Source organism: Cyclopterus lumpus, chromosome 2 (genome assembly GCF_009769545.1).
Source record: "Cyclopterus lumpus isolate fCycLum1 chromosome 2, fCycLum1.pri, whole genome shotgun sequence".
NCBI classification, from domain to species: domain Eukaryota; kingdom Metazoa; phylum Chordata; class Actinopteri; order Perciformes; family Cyclopteridae; genus Cyclopterus; species Cyclopterus lumpus.
The window spans coordinates 6,457,220-6,473,850 of NC_046967.1; the positions used below are offsets into that span (position 1 = coordinate 6,457,220).

Sequence of the window (16,631 nt, forward strand, 5' to 3'; positions counted from 1 at the left end):
TAAAGAAAATATTTATACGAGCAATAAAAATTTCTATGTGGAATCAAGTTGATACATTGTTATGTGAAACATTCCGGAACGGTGTCATCAAGGTTCTTTCGTCAACTAAGCATAAACATATTTGTTTATTATTGAGTTCAATACATGAGATGATATCTGAAACATTTCAAGTAAGAATTCTGTACAGAAGAACTACAAAACAAATCCTGGATGAACGGGTGCAGATGTTCTAACAATGACACGGTCATCATGCATATTTTAGTCCTGTCCTTCAGTGTTTGTGAATAACAATAATGATCAGAATTACATACAAAACATGTCATCAATTCATAAAAGATTATTAAACTAAAACAACAGGAAGTAGTTAAAATGACCTCGACCAACCACAACATAAAAAGTACAGCTTAATGAGTCATTTAACTTTGATACCTGAAGCACATTTGATATTAATGCATTAATTTACAGTGATAATCTCGTAGATTTTCATTCAAATAAATGCAGTGTGGTTTGGCTACAATCACAGCAGACGTACACGCTTCAAACTTTATTTCCGGTGTTCTGTTCTGATTGGCTGACCCCAACCGCGACACTCATTTGTAATATGAGCAGCTTGGTCTTTTGCGGGGAGTAGCAGCTGTGACGGCTTCCTGTTCTGACACCAGTGGGCCTCCATGAAGGTCATTGGCTCTTTTTGCAAAGGTCAAACGCCCTAAGGCTTATTTAATGATTCTTCTCCAGCACACCAGGCTTTATTCACCAAACATTCTCAAGCATCCTCCATCCTGATGAAACTTCACGGGGGTGGAGTCTGAGGAGGACCAGTGACCTGAGACCAACAGAGCTACGAACTACACAAAACATTACCAGTCGTTGGAGGGCCATCTTCTGGCGACTCAATGGAAGTTCAGGTGCAAATTAAGAACTCTGAATTATGAAGCCACAAAGTACCAAAGAATGGAACCCCCATATGGGACGCTGTTAACAATATTTTCATCTAACTTTTATCAAGAAGACATTTTTAAAAAGGTGGCATTTTATAAAATATTTTTAGTATGTGTGGTGACCTATAAGTCCCAAGACGGATTAATAATGTACAAAAAGAAACAATAACCCAAAACACAACCCTGAGGAATGCCAGACGAAGGTGAGGTGAATAAAGTATGGAGAACTCTTAACTTTGTACAGCTTTGTAAACGAATACTAAGTCGTATCGCATGCTATGATGACATCGAGCCGGAAGGGAGTGCATTATGTTGAATGTTTCTCCTTTTGCACTGAGCCTTTCAGCCGGTTTCAATAAAACAAAACAGACTGGAAAGAATCAAAGGGTCAACAGGCAGTGGATGCTGCATGATGAAAAGCAAAAAAAACAGCTAGTACAACATGTTTTTGTTTTTTAAACAACAGACTTATTGCAGGATCTGGATTTAGTAACATAATTTGCATTTCCAGCCATGCGTTACAAGATTTATAGGGATAGTTTGGGATTTGGGGAAATCCAGCAGCTCTTAGCTTAGCAACGCTTAGTTTAGCTTAAATATTAGTCAAAGAGGGTAAACAGCTAGCCTAGCTGTCTCAAACTAAACAAATACATTATAACGTGTTGATTATTGAGCTTTAGAGGTCCAAGGAGTCCAATTGTGTTACATTCTGATGGAGCAAGGCTAGCTGGTCCTCCTTGTTCCAGTCTTTATGCTAAGCTAAGCTAACGGAATGCTGAAAATGCAAAAAGAATGCAAAATCAATGTATTTCCCAAAATGTAGCCCCCCCCCCCTCAGACAAAGCTGTCCCTGTTGAAGGTCAGTCTGGTCTTCGTTGTCGATTGGCTCCTCCTGCCTTCATAAAACAGCGGAGGCCCCATAGTCCCTCTGGAGGGCGAGCCGGGCAGCATGTAGGTCCGTCTGGTCCGGGCGGTGGCGTAAGTGGCCGGCCTCCGTGGCCTTGACGGAGACCTGTTGACATCATGGAAACAGGTCTTTCAATGCAGGTTTTGGGCTTTTTTTATGGCACCCAATGACGCCACTCCTGGTCATACATTATAGAGGCAATACAACTGTTTCAAGGGAAGCGTGACAGATTTTATATTTACGTTTTTGGGAGACCTTCTTTTCCAGAGAAGTAAGTCAGCACTGTCCCTCCAGAGAGGAGAAGGATTGAGCCTCCCCAGCCAATGAAAACAGCCGCTCCCAGTTCAAATCTGAACAGCAAGTATTCAGGTACATCAAGAGTTACAGTTATTTTCATCCCCCATTGCTAGATATCGCTTGAAATGATGACCACAACTGCTTCAAAGGGTACTCACTTCTGTTTCCGGTAATTTGGGTCCAAGAACTCGTAGATGACTTTCCTGGCCCACCAGGAGTAGGTGATCATACCACAGAACCCTAACAGAAACCAGGCCTTACTCAACACATCCTGAGGGCATAACCCTTTACGCAGGTTTAACCTACAGCAAACATCTAAAGAATGATTATGTCTTCACCTGAAACCAGGTAGGTTATACCGGCTGCGAAGGTCACCCTCGCGTTGGCGATCTCCGACCCGCCGATTTTGGTGCACTTCATGCCGACGAGTGCGAGGACGCCTCCAAAGAACCCGAAGATGACGGAGCTGACGGCGAGCGCTCTGCAGGCTTGTAGGAACCCTGGAAGAAAGCAGGTGACACTGGAATACAGCTGTACGTTTTTATTTAATTTTTTTATAACCAGAGCGGAGGCAATCTTTTGGATATATCAATATCAATAATGCTGCTATTTTTTTTTAAATATAACTTTCATACACAAAAAAGATAACGTGATATTTTGGCGGTTTCCCGAGCGTCTTTACCAGGCAGGGCCAGCATGGAGGGGTAGTCCTTGCAGTCCGACACCCCCGTGGTGTCCGAGACGCAGTCCTTCCACAGGTTGGAGTAGTAGTTGGAGGTGGTCAGCACGATGCTGACCACCTCGGAGAAGGTCCAGTACTCCGTGGGCAGCGTGGAGCACACCAGGATCCAGCCACACAGGCAGGAGACGAAGCAGCCGATCTCCATGTACATCACCACCGTCCGGTACTTCATGGTGAGTCCTCGGGTGGTGAAACTGTCTGCATGGGTTAGGTGGGGTAGAGAGCAATAGCTGGAGCAACTCCCTCACCGTGGGAATCCGGACTGAGCTCTCCCCCTGTGTCACTGGGACACATCTTATCATCTCATCGTTTTTTGAGACGGTTTTGCCTCGTAGGCATCCTTCACGTTCCCAGCACCACAGGTGAAGGATTACGTATCCCTGGCTCGTTAACCCCTTGCGTTTCGGTTTAATGTTGCGTCAACATTTCTTTCTTTATTCAAATACCTCAGAACGATTGACGGTTGAAATCGCATGTACACAAACTGGATCTGCACACGTGAAGGTGGCGAAGAGTAGAGCATAACTCATGAGGGGGATTCAAAAGGACACGTATTACTTCAGTTTTGATGGATTTGCTTTGCTGTGTAAACAATAAATGAGAAATCTGCAACCACTCTGTTTATGTATAAACAATAGCCAGCCACGACTGAAACGCCTGCTCGCGGGAAATAAAACAACAACAAGATGAGTAAGATGGAAAGCAGATGAAGCAGAGGCCAACGATCAGGAGCCCCCTTCTGCTGGTGCCCCCTTCAGCCCCCTCCAGCTGGGCCTAATTACAATACAAATATGCATTTATTCTATCCACAACCCTTCTCTCATTTTTGCCCGGTTAGATCCTTTGATTACCCATCAATACATGAAGATATTATTATTATTATTACCACAACTACATGCATTGTGAGTATATGACATATTCAGCATGTTGTTGGTAGAGGCTGAGATATTCTGACTGAAAAAGCTGAATCCTACGTTTCCCATAATGCAACTCGATAGCATCTTTCATTTGACCATCTTTGAAATGCCCTAATCTTTCAAACTCCAAACCTCCAGTTTGTAACCCAGGCTTTCTGTATAAATATAAATACAAGTATCAAGCCAATCGAACATAACCCTTATGACATCATCCCCCTTTTAAATTCACATTAAAATGTATTTTGGTCTGTAAATAAGAAGACCAACAAAGTGTATTTCCCATATTCAATTCAGTTTATTTTGTATGGCCCAAAATCACAAATTACAAATTTGCCTCAGAGGGCTTTACAATCTGTACACATACGATATCCCTGACCTTTGACCTCACATCGGATCAGGAAAAACTCCCCAAAAAAACAGAAAAAAACCTCCAGGAGAGCAACAGAGGAGGATGTACTTAACTACTCTCTTGACCCTTTTTAAACCCAAACCCAAAAGTGGGCTTCTGTGTACGACTAGTTATTGCCAATATAGTTGCTGAAACTGTGGGTAAACAAAAAAGTGGAAAACTGACATTATTTTTTCAGTTTTATTCAAATAATATAACTAACATGTCATAAATAAATCCTTAGATGTATACAATAATGCAATGGCAAGATATGTTTTTTATTTGGACTTCCATAATTATTATGTATTATTCCTTTCATAAAATGTATTTCAGCAATGTACATTGTGTCCCAAAGATGATCTCAACCAAGTTTTAATTCAGTTTTCTCAAATTTATCCAGAAGTTGTTTCAAATTGTCAGCGTAACAGAATCATCTAACAGTGCATCATCTGCAAATTAATCCACATGAACGGCATGCAGGTCATCGGCATCTTCATCAGGAAACCGAGAGCAAGAGAAGCAGATTGATATAAAACAGGCTGAGTCAGCTGTTTTCAAGATTAGTTTTCATGACATTCCCAGTATTCTTATATTTAAAAAATAGATATAAAATCATTTATTCCCCAGAACATCCGCCCGTCATATTTATTCATCACATGACTCGCATTAAATCAAATAAATGATTTTTTGATGTACGCCGTGCTCCCACTCCTTGAGCTGCCCGACAACGAGGACACTGTCCGCCCGCTGCGGCTGCTCCTCGACTCGGTCAACGTTGAGGCGCTGGACCTCGACGAGACGGCGGATCCCGACTCCACTGACCCGGCAGACCGGGCGGTTCTCCGGGGTTTGGACGTGCGCTCCGGCCGGGCCGCGCGTGCAGACTTGGACGTGCGTCCCGATCGCGACGAGATGCCGGACACGTCCGTGCGTCCGGATTTTGACGAGATGCCGGACACGTCCGTGCGTCGGGATTTGGACGAGATGCCGGACACGTCCGTGCGTCCGGATTTCGACGAGATGCCGGACACGTCCGTGCGTCCGGATTTCGACGAGATGCCGGACACGTCCGTGCGTCCGGATTTGGACGAGATGCCGGACACGTCCGAGCGTCCAGACCTGGACAACAGCTCGGACACAGAGGACAGTTTGGTCTTGGAGGTGACCTCGGACGCTGCTTTGGACTTGTTTTGCTCGAGGTCCGGCAGTGCCTGGATGTTGATCACCCTGGAGAGTGAGAAACACAGTAGCCAAGTTACACTTATGCAACAAAAAAATCAAAAATATGTTTCAATATTTCTATTTCTCATATTTGTATAGTTTTTTTGCGCCCAAAATGAATACATTTTACATTGTACAACGCGTGTGTTGTGCGCTCACGTTGTCTCTCCCCCGCAGAGCGGCTTGCACACCGACCACACGTAGAAGAAGCCGCCGGTCATCTGGAAGGCGGAGCCGACCCAGCCGAGGAATATCGGGGTGCCGAGGTCGAACCTGTTGGGGTTCATATACATGTATGGTTCATATACATATATGCATGTGAGTTGAAATTACAGCCACGCGGTGACATCTACTGGTTCGGACACCAAAAGGATTCTTGCGGATCACTTTGAGCCCGTTAACTTGCCTGAGTCCGTCAATGTCCGTCTCGTAGTATTGCACTGAGACGAACTGCGCATAGACGGCATAGGCACACGTGGACAGTAAACCTGAGGGGTTAAGACTTCAGAAAGTTATGATAAGCAATATTCAAGACTCTGGCATAAATATCCATGCTCTCTTATTTATACATAATTATTTTTAAATATTATTAATAAATATTGTTTTATATATATTTTTAATATCAATATACATATTGATATATATATATATATTTTAATATATTTTATATATAGGTATATATTTTATAAATTAGTGTTTTATATTATATATAGCAGTATATATATACTTTAAAAAAATTCATTTTTATATTTTTATGTATATATATTTTTATGTATATTAATATATATGTTGTAAATATATTTAAAATGGTATATGTATATATTAATATATTTAAGAAATATATACATAATATTTTTATATTTACATATTTTTATATTTATATATATTTTATATATATATATTAGCGTTTTAAAGTCTCACAAAAATCTGTTAATGGCAGCAGTATATATATATATATATATATATATTGAAGAGATTAAAACAGATGAATATTTTAAATATAAGTACATATGACAATAGATTATTAATTTTAAATAATAATAAAGTGTAAAAGAAATAATCCTGACACCGGCGCCAAATATAACAGCAATAAGAGTAAAAATATAAAGTATAAAATATAAAGTATATGACGAGTACTAATGCCAGAGTCTACTAGAAAATAAAATAGAAAAATATTGAAAGGTAATACAAAGCTGTATTGCACATGTTATTGAAATGTTGTTTTTGCAATGTTGAAAAAAGTAACATTGCACACAAAGTAGTTATTATTGTTGTTGGTGCCCTATTGTATCTGATGTGTCTGTTGTCATTCCTGCAGAAGGGGGGTGTCTAAAATCCGTCCAGCTGCCGCCCCGCCCCCAGCAGTCCACCTCTTACCTCCTGGGCTGGCGGTACACCAGTCTGTCCCTTAAAATGCTGACAGCACTGAATGCCCAGCTGAAGCTGAGGGTAATGCATTAGTTTGACAAGCAGTGTGTGTAAAGAGCAGAATATGCATCAAAACCAAACATTACCGCTGACGACATGGCACCATGCGCCGGCATAGACCTTCTTGTTCTTTGACCGATCTTTCCCCCCAATGAAGGTGCACTCCATGCCCAGAAGACTGAGCACAAACCCCAGCATGCCCAGGGAGAGAGACGCCATCAGCAGGCCTCGCACAATCTGGATGTGGCCTACAGTAAGACATACATAGACACCGAAGAGTCTAGATATCAGTGAGACACGTTGGATTTGTTATGGGGTGGGAAAGGCGTAACCTACCCTCCACAGACCAGAGCATGGGGTAGTCGTAGCAGTTGCTGACAGCAGTTGAGTCTGTAAAGCAGGATCTCCACAGGCTGGACCAGTACCAGGCCACCTTGATGATGGCGGAGCCCCCCATGCCGCCGATGGCAGTGATCTTCCAGCCCTCCATGGCCATGGTGCAGGCCACGAAGATCCAGCCCAGAACGGTCATCAGGAAACCCCAAATCTGGACCACGCGGATCTTCATTTCAGCACCTTGGGTGAGTTGATTTCCTATCTAGATTTCGGAGGACGCTTCTGGCTCGAGTCCTTGATCACTCATCCACAGTCCAATATTGATGCTTCTTCAGTTTCAGTGCCACATGGCAGTCCCTTAATCCCGAGCTGAGAGTCTACTTTTCATCCAAATTCAAACAAAACGTGGAAGCGGCCTCCTGCTCAGCTGCTCGTCCCAGAAAAAGTGGACAAGTGCATCACAGGTACAAATCAGGGGGGGGGGGGGGGGGGGGGTGCACTGTTGTTTTCCAGGTATTGCTTTACATGTGGGTGAGAGACAACAGTTGCTCAGGTTCCCATGGGCCACAGGAGAGAATCTGGACTGAGAGTGCTGACCTAAGCATTCATCTCCGCTTACCAAAGCAGCCTCATGCCTCCTTTCCCTCATGTACGGACGCAGTTTAAAAGCAGGAGTTTTTGTTTATAGCAGCAAACCAGACAGTAAATAACGCATGTTTTTTTTTTTTAATACTGCAATTACTCCTATCCAAACACTCCATAGAGCCAAATCGATGTATCCCTCCACAAAGACCTAATATTTCTGCTACACACTACTACCTACGTTATATATGATGGGCGTTGCCCCAAATTTATATTTGATTTAATGCAGTTATGTACACGCCCCCAAGTTCATGATTCAATTAAATTCAATTTCAATTCAATTCAGTTTATTTTGTATAGCCCAATATCACAATATTGCTATATTCAGCCCTAACTATAAGCACTATCAAACAGGAAATTCTTAAGTCTATTCTTAAATGAGGTGACTGTGTCTGCCTCCCGGACTGAAAGTGGAAGCTGGTTCCATAAAAGAGGAGCTTGATAAATGAAGGCTCTGGCTCCCAAATTTTGAAGACTCTAGGAACCATGATCTGTCCATCCGGGGAGAGGGATCCTCCTCTGTTGCTCTCCTGAAGGTTTCTTCCCTTAGGAAGGTTATTTTTGGGGAGTTTTTCCTGATTCGATGTGAGGTCCTGGGACAGGGATCTCGTATGTGTACAGATTGTAAAGCCCTCTGAGGCAAATTTGTAATTTGTGATATTGGGCTATACAAAATAAACTGAATTGAATTGAATTGAATGAGTAGCCCCGCGCATGATGAGTCATCAAAAGTCTTAATATTCTACAGAATGAGAGAATAAATAAAAACAATGTTGGCTTTTAACGAGAGATAACCGGACAACTAACAGAGATTTAATTAATTTCACTGGGTATTTGAATCGATCAAGAGCGCTTATAATGTATTGATGAATCATAAAAAACCTCTTGAGTTCATGTGTACATATTACTTCCTTATTTTAGCAGATGTCCAACTTATTTTAAGTGATATCTTTAGACCAGAATCGACCAAGAAACTGGATGTTTCAGGCGTGTACTAGAAGTACATTTCTGCCTCGGTGACCTTTACATGTTCTGGGAAATATGTAATTTCACAGCTGCCCTGACCTAAGCTGCCCCAGGCTGTAAGCTGCTCGTTATTAGTCATTCTACTTATGAGACTGTGGGTCTCACAATTGCAGCATAACGTCTTTGTGCCGTTGTAATTAGAGTTAAATCTGAGGTAATGAGAGTCGGAGAGAGTGATGAAAGAGCTCCTCTCGGCTTATGACAAAGTTATTGGTAAAGCTGGGGAGATATTGGAAACGACGGGGCGCTGGGTAATGTGTTTGTGAGGGTGGGCTGCACAGGCTTTACAGGAGCTGCAGCAAATAAGGACACACATTTAACTATTTCCCATTGGGAAGTGATCGTTTGTGAACCGATTTGTTAACCATTAAATATGCATTAATACTGCTCTCTGGTGGTGAGCTTGCAGTAATGGCTCAGTTCCTTCAGACGTCCTCGTTTTGCTGCTGCAATGACCTCCATCCCATCTGAGATGAAAAGGTCAAGGGTTTCTCACCTTTCTGTTGTTCCCCTTTGATATTTACAATGTGCAGACATTTGTGTCTCCCTTAAGTCGAGTTGTAAACATTTTGGTGATCCATTAACTTTTCTTTTAGCTCCAGCATCAGGTCAAAATGTGAATTGGTCCAAAATATTTCTGCTGTGCTTCACAGATATTATATCCTTTTATTTGAAAGTAAATTGAAGACATTCCAGAAACAATTTAGAAATGATGAGACGGATATCTTCAAATGACGCTTTAAGGATTTTCTAATTAATCTCAGGGAGTGCGCAACTTGAGATGAATTTGCACATAGCCATTGTGAGCGGTACTTTAATTTGAAAAGAAAAAAAATCATTCAAAAAATACAAGCCAGAAAGAGTTTGATGCACAGCGTTGGCGGTTTTACCGTCCCTGTATGTGATGCACACGTCAGACAATACAATACCACCATTATATCGGGAGAGTTGCTGCAGAGCCCAGGACACCTGACACTTGTTCATGGATGTAAGGCGCCAGAAAGCACAGGGGCAACTGCTCTGTGCCAGCTGGTTCAAGTATCCAACCTCTGGGCCAAAAGGTTTTGCGTAACATAGCCTGGGGTTCCTATTGATAATAATTCCCAGGTGGAGATGGATGGCTGATATGAGGGGAAGCCTCCGGCCAGGCCTCCTGTTCTGCAGAGCCATCTCTGTGGGGTGGTGGGGGTGGGGGGTTTAGCCGTGACCTGGTGACCCTTGGAGGTCAGATCAGTCTAGGCACAGACCCCCCAAGAAAGACCCTCTGCTTAAGAATTATTAGCTGAGGGTGTCCCGTATTTCCTTCCAGTGACAGGAGAAGATTAACTGGAATTACATCACAGCCGTCCAGATTTTAAAAAGTAATCTATTCTTTATTTGTTGGTTACGTACCAAATTACTATTTGGTCACATATACAGAACTGTTATCAAACCAGCGTGATTAGACTGTCAACTAGTCAAAAAAACAAACCGCTTTAAATGATATTACATTTTGTGTAAAAATTACAACAACAACAAATTACAATTACAACCACTGAATATCATCTTTAAAATGCTTTACAATATATTTCCCTTAAATATTGATGTCCAATTGGCCTTTGACTGAAATTATGAAATAGATATTGAATATGTCTCTGGGGAAAGGCCAGCCCGGTGAAGGTGACCGGAGAGTTTCAACGTTGTTTTGTGCCAAATCAAATTTCCTGCCCTAAAAGAAGAAGAGAAAAAAAAACAAGCTTATCTTTTGCATACGGCCACTGACAGAAATGTCCCCAAAAAGTGGCCATGGTTACAGTCGAAATCTGGCCACTTCAGATCTGCAGAATGTGGAGGCACAGAAGTTCAATAAAGTGAATGCTGTCCTTTGCTTCTACTGGTGAAATAATTTCTATCGTGATGAATTTCACCGATGGACGAGTGGCACCGGTCCGATGTCACACGTAGGCATTTCTTCCAAACTGCCTCGGCGGCTCCCCTGGTTCCTTGTGGAGGCTGCTGACCGTCTTTCTGTGCTTGTTGGGTCCCGTCACAAACATCGCAGCTCCAGGGTACGAGTATTCAGCTCTGCAAAGAGACAACAACAACAAAAAGGATAACAAATGAAGACCTCAAAAACCAAAATGTTAAAGTAGACCTGCCGTGCTTATGGAGATAATAAAAGCTGCTCCAGTGCCCGACCTTGCTTCATTTGAAATGTTAAAACTGCTGTGCATCAAACTCCTTCCAGCTTGTACTTTTGAAATAAAATAAAATCATATAAACTGTGAAGCAGCCTTATAATTCAGTGTGTTAAAGAGGTGGTTCCCAACCTAGGGGTCGGGACCCACCAAGGGGTGGCAAGATGTATCTAAAGACTTGATCTGATCAGCCCGGTAGCAAATAAGAAAAGTAATAAATCAAGGTGTGCTTGTATTTGAGATTATTCTGTAATCTTTGCTTTTCTTATTTACAGCTATGCTAGCAGCTCTGTAAGGCACAGCTACATGCTAACGTCAGCATGCTAACATGCTCACAGTGACGACGCCAACATGCTGATGTTTACCAGGTATAATGCTTCCCATGTTTACTATCTTATGCCTGTTTCACAAATACCTCCCGTTAAATTTTACTTCACGCTAACATTTGCTAATTAGCACTAAACAATAAGTAGAGCTGTTACGGCTGCCATGACAAAGTGGTCAGCCATCAAATCTCTGGAAACCACTTGTATCCTTCACCGGCCTGAGACCAAAATCCTGCTAAATATTTCTTTATATTGTCCCTCATTTCTGTTCCTCTCAGCTTCCTGTCTTTTCAGCCTATATATGGATATACTAAGCAGGGCTGACTGGTATAAAAAATTATAAACGTCGATGTCGCCAAAAGAGAAAGTTAGCATTCTTTGCCTGATGCAACATTTCCCATATAGCTGCCCTCAGCCAAGGTGACTTTCCCTTGGAAAAAGGTCCCTATTACTCGACTGTAACAAAGGAAACATTCAGCCATCAACGACCACATTACTAATCAAAATGACGATCACACAACCGGGCCCTGTAGGTTCGGCAATTACGACACGAGATGTTGAGAGAGATTACTGGATGTTTTCGGCTGTAACCATCTCTCTGTTGCAGTTAAAGTCATTATTTAAATTGCCTGATTGAGTTCGCAGTTTAGAGTCGGTCCAAATCAGATTTCCTCTAAGCCCCTTGTTGCTGATGACAGACGCGGGCTCACAAAGTTAGCATCCAGCATGTTCGAAGAAATCAAGCAACTCGCCTGGCACTGGAGCCCTCAGACAGGGAGAGGCAGAAGATAAGTCCCCCCAGGATACACAACACAGATCCAGCCCAGCCGATGAAGAGAGCTGCTCCCAGCTCAAACCTGGAGGGGTGGGGGGGGGGGGGGGGGGGGGACCAAAGACATTTATGACTGGACTTCCTTTCATCTGAATGTTAATCCTGAGTACTTACTTCTGGGCAACAAAGAGGGGGTCAAAGAAGTCGGTTGTGACCCTGTGAGCATATATGGAGCACGCAGTCATGCAGCAGAGGCCTGCGGAGAGAATTAAGAGGATTTCTACCTCCAAAATGGGACTGAAATCGAAGCAGAAAAGAGCTGATTGTGTCGTTCTGATTTAGCCCAAAGTGGAACAGCCTCCTAAAATTCAGCTGAGTTTCACGGGTCATACCGCTAAGGACGAAATGGAAGCCCGAGAGGACTGTCAGGCGGGCCTTGGTGGTCTCCGAGCCACCTATTTTGGTGCACTTCATTCCGACCAGGGCCAAGGTGGCACCGAAGAATCCCAGACATACGGCGGCGATCATCAGACCCCGGCACACCTGGATGTAGACTTCACGAGAGAGACACAGAAGAGAGGAGCATGTTTTGAACTAGTCGATTCCAAACATTTAGAATTTCACCTATTTTAAACAATTTTCGAGGTTGGGAGAGGTGAAAGTATTCTACTTTACTTTACAGGAGTAGTTCCACATTTGACACACTTATTCATTTAAATGAGTAGATCGATGACACTCGCTTGTCTATATGCCAAATGTGAAGCTACAGTCAGCAGCTGGTTAGCTTAGCTTAGCATAACGACTGGAAACATGGGGAAACAGCTCGCTGGACTCTTTCCAAAGGTAACAAACCTCTATAGTTCACAAATTATTCGAAGCTGGAAAAAAACGAAAAGCTAAGCTAGGCTTATCTAAATCTTAGCCCTAAAGTAAAAAAGCATTTATTTCTATTCTTATTGAAGCATTAAGAGCTGAAAGAATCCAGTGTTCCACCTACTTTAACTATGTTTTTGCAAAGAACAAAGGTGAATGTCACAATCAAATGGCTAATGACGAATGCTCTGGATGTGCTGGATGTGTAAATAGGTATTTACAAAGATGATAATATATTAATAGAGTGTTCCCGGCTTGTTTTTGTTGCCCCCCAATCAATTGTTATGGCAGGTCTAAAGGTATTTTTACTTATTTTAGGGCAGCAGAGGTAAAATAATCTAGGCTTTCACAAGAAAAAAAGCTTCCAAATTAGCAAATCCTGGAACAGATTTCTTTTAAATCATCTTGTGGCCCCTCAGATGTATCTTGGGACCTTTTGGGAAACCGTCACTAAAAACCAAGGGCTTGAAGTTAAAAGGAAAGAAGTTTAAAAGGAGTTTAAATGAGCACTTTCATGAAATACATTTTCTTTTCTCAACAAATAAAACGTGGCATCTTTTCAAACAATTGTCTACAAGTTTACAATTCAAGACATTAGACAAGCGATGCCTTTCCTTAGTAGCAAGTAATGGGGAGAGACAAGTGACCTCTGTTTGACTGTATGACTTTCTCAGATTGCTTCATTCGGACACATTAGGAGGCTGCATCAGTCCAGCTCAGCTCATTCACTGAAATATGCCTTAAGCTTTCAATGTTGTGTCTGTTTGTGGCCAGAAAAGGAAATATCAAGTTCCAAATGCTACCGTGGTCATTAATCCGAGAAGAAAACACAGCTGTTTTGATCATCAGTGCTTTGGTCAGACCTCGGAAAGACACACTACAGCAACCACAACCACAGTCACCTCCCAACTCACCGTCCAGCGCCAGCATTGAAGGGAAGTCCTTACAGTTGGACACACCGGTGGAGTCGGTCACGCACGTTTTCCAAAGGTTAGACCAGAATGTAGCTGTGGTGATGACCGTCCCGTCCACAGAGGACACCTTCCAGTAGTCTATCGGCAGGGTGGACGACACCAGGATCCACCCGGAGATCGTCAGGACAAAGGCAACGATCTCTGTTGCCATGTTGCCCATTTTTTATGTTGTGTCCCCCCCGCCCCCCTGTGGCTTGGAGGTCCCGTCTGGGACACACAGGACAGAGATCTTTCCCTCAGGAGTGTTCACAGAGAGGAGGCGGAGGAGGGTCGGCCCCCGGGCACAGGTGCGTCAGCGTTGGCCGTCCTGGAGAGTTCTGCTCCTCGTCCGACTGCCAAGCATCTACGCCAGAGCGCTGATACTTTTAAAGTGCATATCATTCGCTGACACACATTCGGTTGCTGTATATTGTGTGTTTTGTGTGTGTGTGTTTGTGCGGTTGGTGGGAGGCGCACATGCTAGTCATCACTCCACACGGTGTGCGTAGGGTCTGCAAGGGGATCTGCAGGAGGAGGAAGTCTTTAATTGGAAGGATCTGAAAAGTCTTTGACAGAGAGGGAACACAAGATGAGAAGCAGAGATAGGAGAGTTTTGTACGGCGGATTGACCGAATGGATGGATGAATGATGTGTGTTTTCATCTCGGTGCAGTGTGGATTCTTATCACAATGCGGCACTCGGATTTTGCAATCCAGGAGCAGCACTATGTAAAAGCAGGGCAACTAGTTGGAATATTGTTCCATTATGGTTTTACAACATTACAGCTCCATCAAGTGGCAGAAAGGAGAGGATGCTCCAAGCTGTCCGGAAGGCCGTTTCCTCTTCTCCCAGCTTCTGAGCAAACTGAATATCCGAGCCCTAATCTAATCTAGTGAAGTACTGCTGAGACTGTGCACAATAATACCACCAGCATGGTAGCATTGTGCACAGTCTCACAGATCTACTTAGCATTGTCTGTTTTTCTCAGGAGCTTTGGTCAAGTTGGCTTTCATGCTGCTTCCTATTGGAGTAGCAGAGGCCGGACATTTCAACAATTTACCATAATGTTGAGCTATAATAATAATAATAATAATGCATTTAATTTATATAGCGCTTTTCATAGTACTCAAAGACACTTCACATAATTAAAACATCCTAAAAGCTAAAAATAAATAAATAAGAATAGCTAAAATACAGGTAAAACAAATAAATAGGGACTTTGAGTCGCTCGGACCCTGATAAGAAAACAAAAACAAAAACAAACAATCACACATTAAAAGCAGTTCTGAAGCTATATGTATTTTGCCATCTCCGCCCGTGCGCAAATGTGTTTTAATGCCCTCTCAATCGCTTTGCGTCTTATTAAAACTAGACTTTTGCGAAGTTTGAAAGAAAAAATATATATATATATATATGTTTTAATATATATCTTATTTATATTAATAAGATATATAATACTCCCTTGCTCAATGCAGCAAGGGGTATTATATGTCTTGCAGCCTTACTTGGTCTCATATGACCTGTAGCTAATGGCGGCTAACGTTTGCTAATGTTTGCAAACTTTTGATAGGTAGCTCTGTAAAACCCGGTTAAATGATTCAGTAGTTTTTAGGACGTTTTTGGTAGATGCCAGAAATAAGGTCTGTGGTTAACATTTTTGTATAATTTTTTACTTATTTGTTATCTGTTTGTTTTCATATTCAGCACATATACTGTTCTCTGCTGGGCCTCTTTGTTTTCTTGACAGCATACTTTGTAAATTAGTTGAAATGTTACTGTAGCAGGAGGACGTGATTTGATTTTTTTGTTACTGTTCATTACTGTAACAGTAACATGAGCAGAAACAAATCAGAGAAGCCTAACCTAACATAGAAACATAAAATAAAAATACCCCCACGGGCTGCAGTTAGTGGCTTCCTGTCTGTGCTGGTGCACTAAGGGCTGCCGAGCACGCTGCAAGCTTTAAATGGGGATGCAGAGAATGGCAAGGTGCTGAGTCAGAGGAAAAACTAGTCACTGAAATGCAGTCTTAATCTTCCAAGTAAAAATATAACATGTTGAAATGTTAAAGCATAATTGGTACTCTGAGCCAAATGGGGCAACGAGTCTGATGCTAAATAATTTAATTCCTAATCTCGTACTGAAAAAGTATGAACCCTTTTTGACGGGTACAGTGTTCCCACAGTCAGAGCTCCTGGAAAACTAAACCCAGGTGGGAAGTGGGAAAGTGCTGACAACATTGTTCCGTAAATCTCTAGATATTTGATGCCTTGATGCGTTTCCATGGCTGCGGTTGCCGTGCAATCTCAGAGGAGACCCTAATCCTGTAAATCTGCTAATAAAAGGAAGGCAGCTGCAACAGGTAGTTGTCTGTGTTAACCTGTTGCTGACATACATCCCATTAACACCACAATGATACACAGTTGATAAGATGATGAGCTTAACCTTTCCATTGTTCCAGACAAAAGGAAAAGGGGAATCATCACTAAAGCGTCCTTGCATCCAATATCTTTCTTGATCACCCACTGTCAGCGCAAATGATGATTCATCCGAGCAGGATGAAACAAGCCACACTGGCTTAACATTAGCATGTCGCGTTAGCATTTAGCTCAATCACCACGGTCTACTGAAGCACGTGGTTTTGGAGCAGGACTCTGTAAGTTAAATATGTATAATCATTGTATG

At 42.5% G+C, this 16,631-nt stretch overlaps 3 protein-coding genes across 3 annotated transcripts; all 3 read right to left on the bottom strand.

The window, feature by feature from the left end:
- Positions 1-168: 168 nt before the first annotated feature.
- Positions 169-3,135, bottom strand: si:ch211-181l5.2 (claudin-10). Its single transcript, XM_034552913.1, has 5 exons — positions 2,828-3,135; positions 2,484-2,645; positions 2,304-2,385; positions 2,091-2,198; positions 169-1,953 (listed from the first exon to the last, which is right to left on the bottom strand). The coding sequence occupies exons 1-5, from the start codon at positions 3,057-3,059 to the stop codon at positions 1,776-1,778; spliced, it is 762 nt and encodes a 253-aa protein (XP_034408804.1). The 5' UTR covers positions 3,060-3,135; the 3' UTR covers positions 169-1,775.
- Positions 3,136-4,182: 1,047 nt separating this feature from the next.
- Positions 4,183-7,605, bottom strand: LOC117744948. The gene is made up of 5 exons (XM_034552915.1): positions 7,178-7,605; positions 6,928-7,089; positions 5,820-5,901; positions 5,573-5,686; positions 4,183-5,419 (listed from the first exon to the last, which is right to left on the bottom strand). The coding sequence occupies exons 1-5, from the start codon at positions 7,407-7,409 to the stop codon at positions 4,864-4,866; spliced, it is 1,146 nt and encodes a 381-aa protein (XP_034408806.1). The 5' UTR covers positions 7,410-7,605; the 3' UTR covers positions 4,183-4,863.
- A 3,174-nt stretch (positions 7,606-10,779) lies between these two features.
- cldn10a (claudin 10a) lies at positions 10,780-14,127 on the bottom strand. Its single transcript, XM_034546706.1, has 5 exons — positions 13,908-14,127; positions 12,513-12,674; positions 12,295-12,376; positions 12,101-12,205; positions 10,780-10,909 (listed from the first exon to the last, which is right to left on the bottom strand). Exons 1-5 carry the CDS (start codon positions 14,125-14,127, stop codon positions 10,780-10,782), a joined length of 699 nt encoding a protein of 232 aa, XP_034402597.1.
- Positions 14,128-16,631: the final 2,504 nt, after the last annotated feature.

Excerpts from the sequence above, each read along its gene's own strand:
- si:ch211-181l5.2 (XM_034552913.1), bottom strand. The coding sequence starts at position 3,059 with ATGAAGTACCGGACGGTGGTGATGTACATGGAGATCGGCTGCTTCGTC. Across the intron at positions 2,646-2,827 it reads CTCCATGCTGGCCCTGCCTG|GGTTCCTACAAGCCTGCAGA; the intron begins GTAAAGACGCTC and ends GCTTTCTTCCAG. Across the intron at positions 2,386-2,483 it reads TATAACCTACCTGGTTTCAG|GGTTCTGTGGTATGATCACC; the intron begins GTGAAGACATAA and ends GGTTTCTGTTAG.
- LOC117744948 (XM_034552915.1), bottom strand. The coding sequence starts at position 7,409 with ATGAAGATCCGCGTGGTCCAGATTTGGGGTTTCCTGATGACCGTTCTG. Across the intron at positions 5,687-5,819 it reads ACGGACATTGACGGACTCAG|GTTCGACCTCGGCACCCCGA; the intron begins GCAAGTTAACGG and ends GAACCCCAACAG. Across the intron at positions 5,420-5,572 it reads CTCTGCGGGGGAGAGACAAC|GGTGATCAACATCCAGGCAC; the intron begins GTGAGCGCACAA and ends CTCACTCTCCAG.
- cldn10a (XM_034546706.1), bottom strand. The coding sequence starts at position 14,127 with ATGGGCAACATGGCAACAGAGATCGTTGCCTTTGTCCTGACGATCTCC. Across the intron at positions 12,675-13,907 it reads TTCAATGCTGGCGCTGGACG|TCTACATCCAGGTGTGCCGG; the intron begins GTGAGTTGGGAG and ends TCTCTCGTGAAG. Across the intron at positions 12,206-12,294 it reads CCCCTCTTTGTTGCCCAGAA|GTTTGAGCTGGGAGCAGCTC; the intron begins GTAAGTACTCAG and ends CCACCCCTCCAG.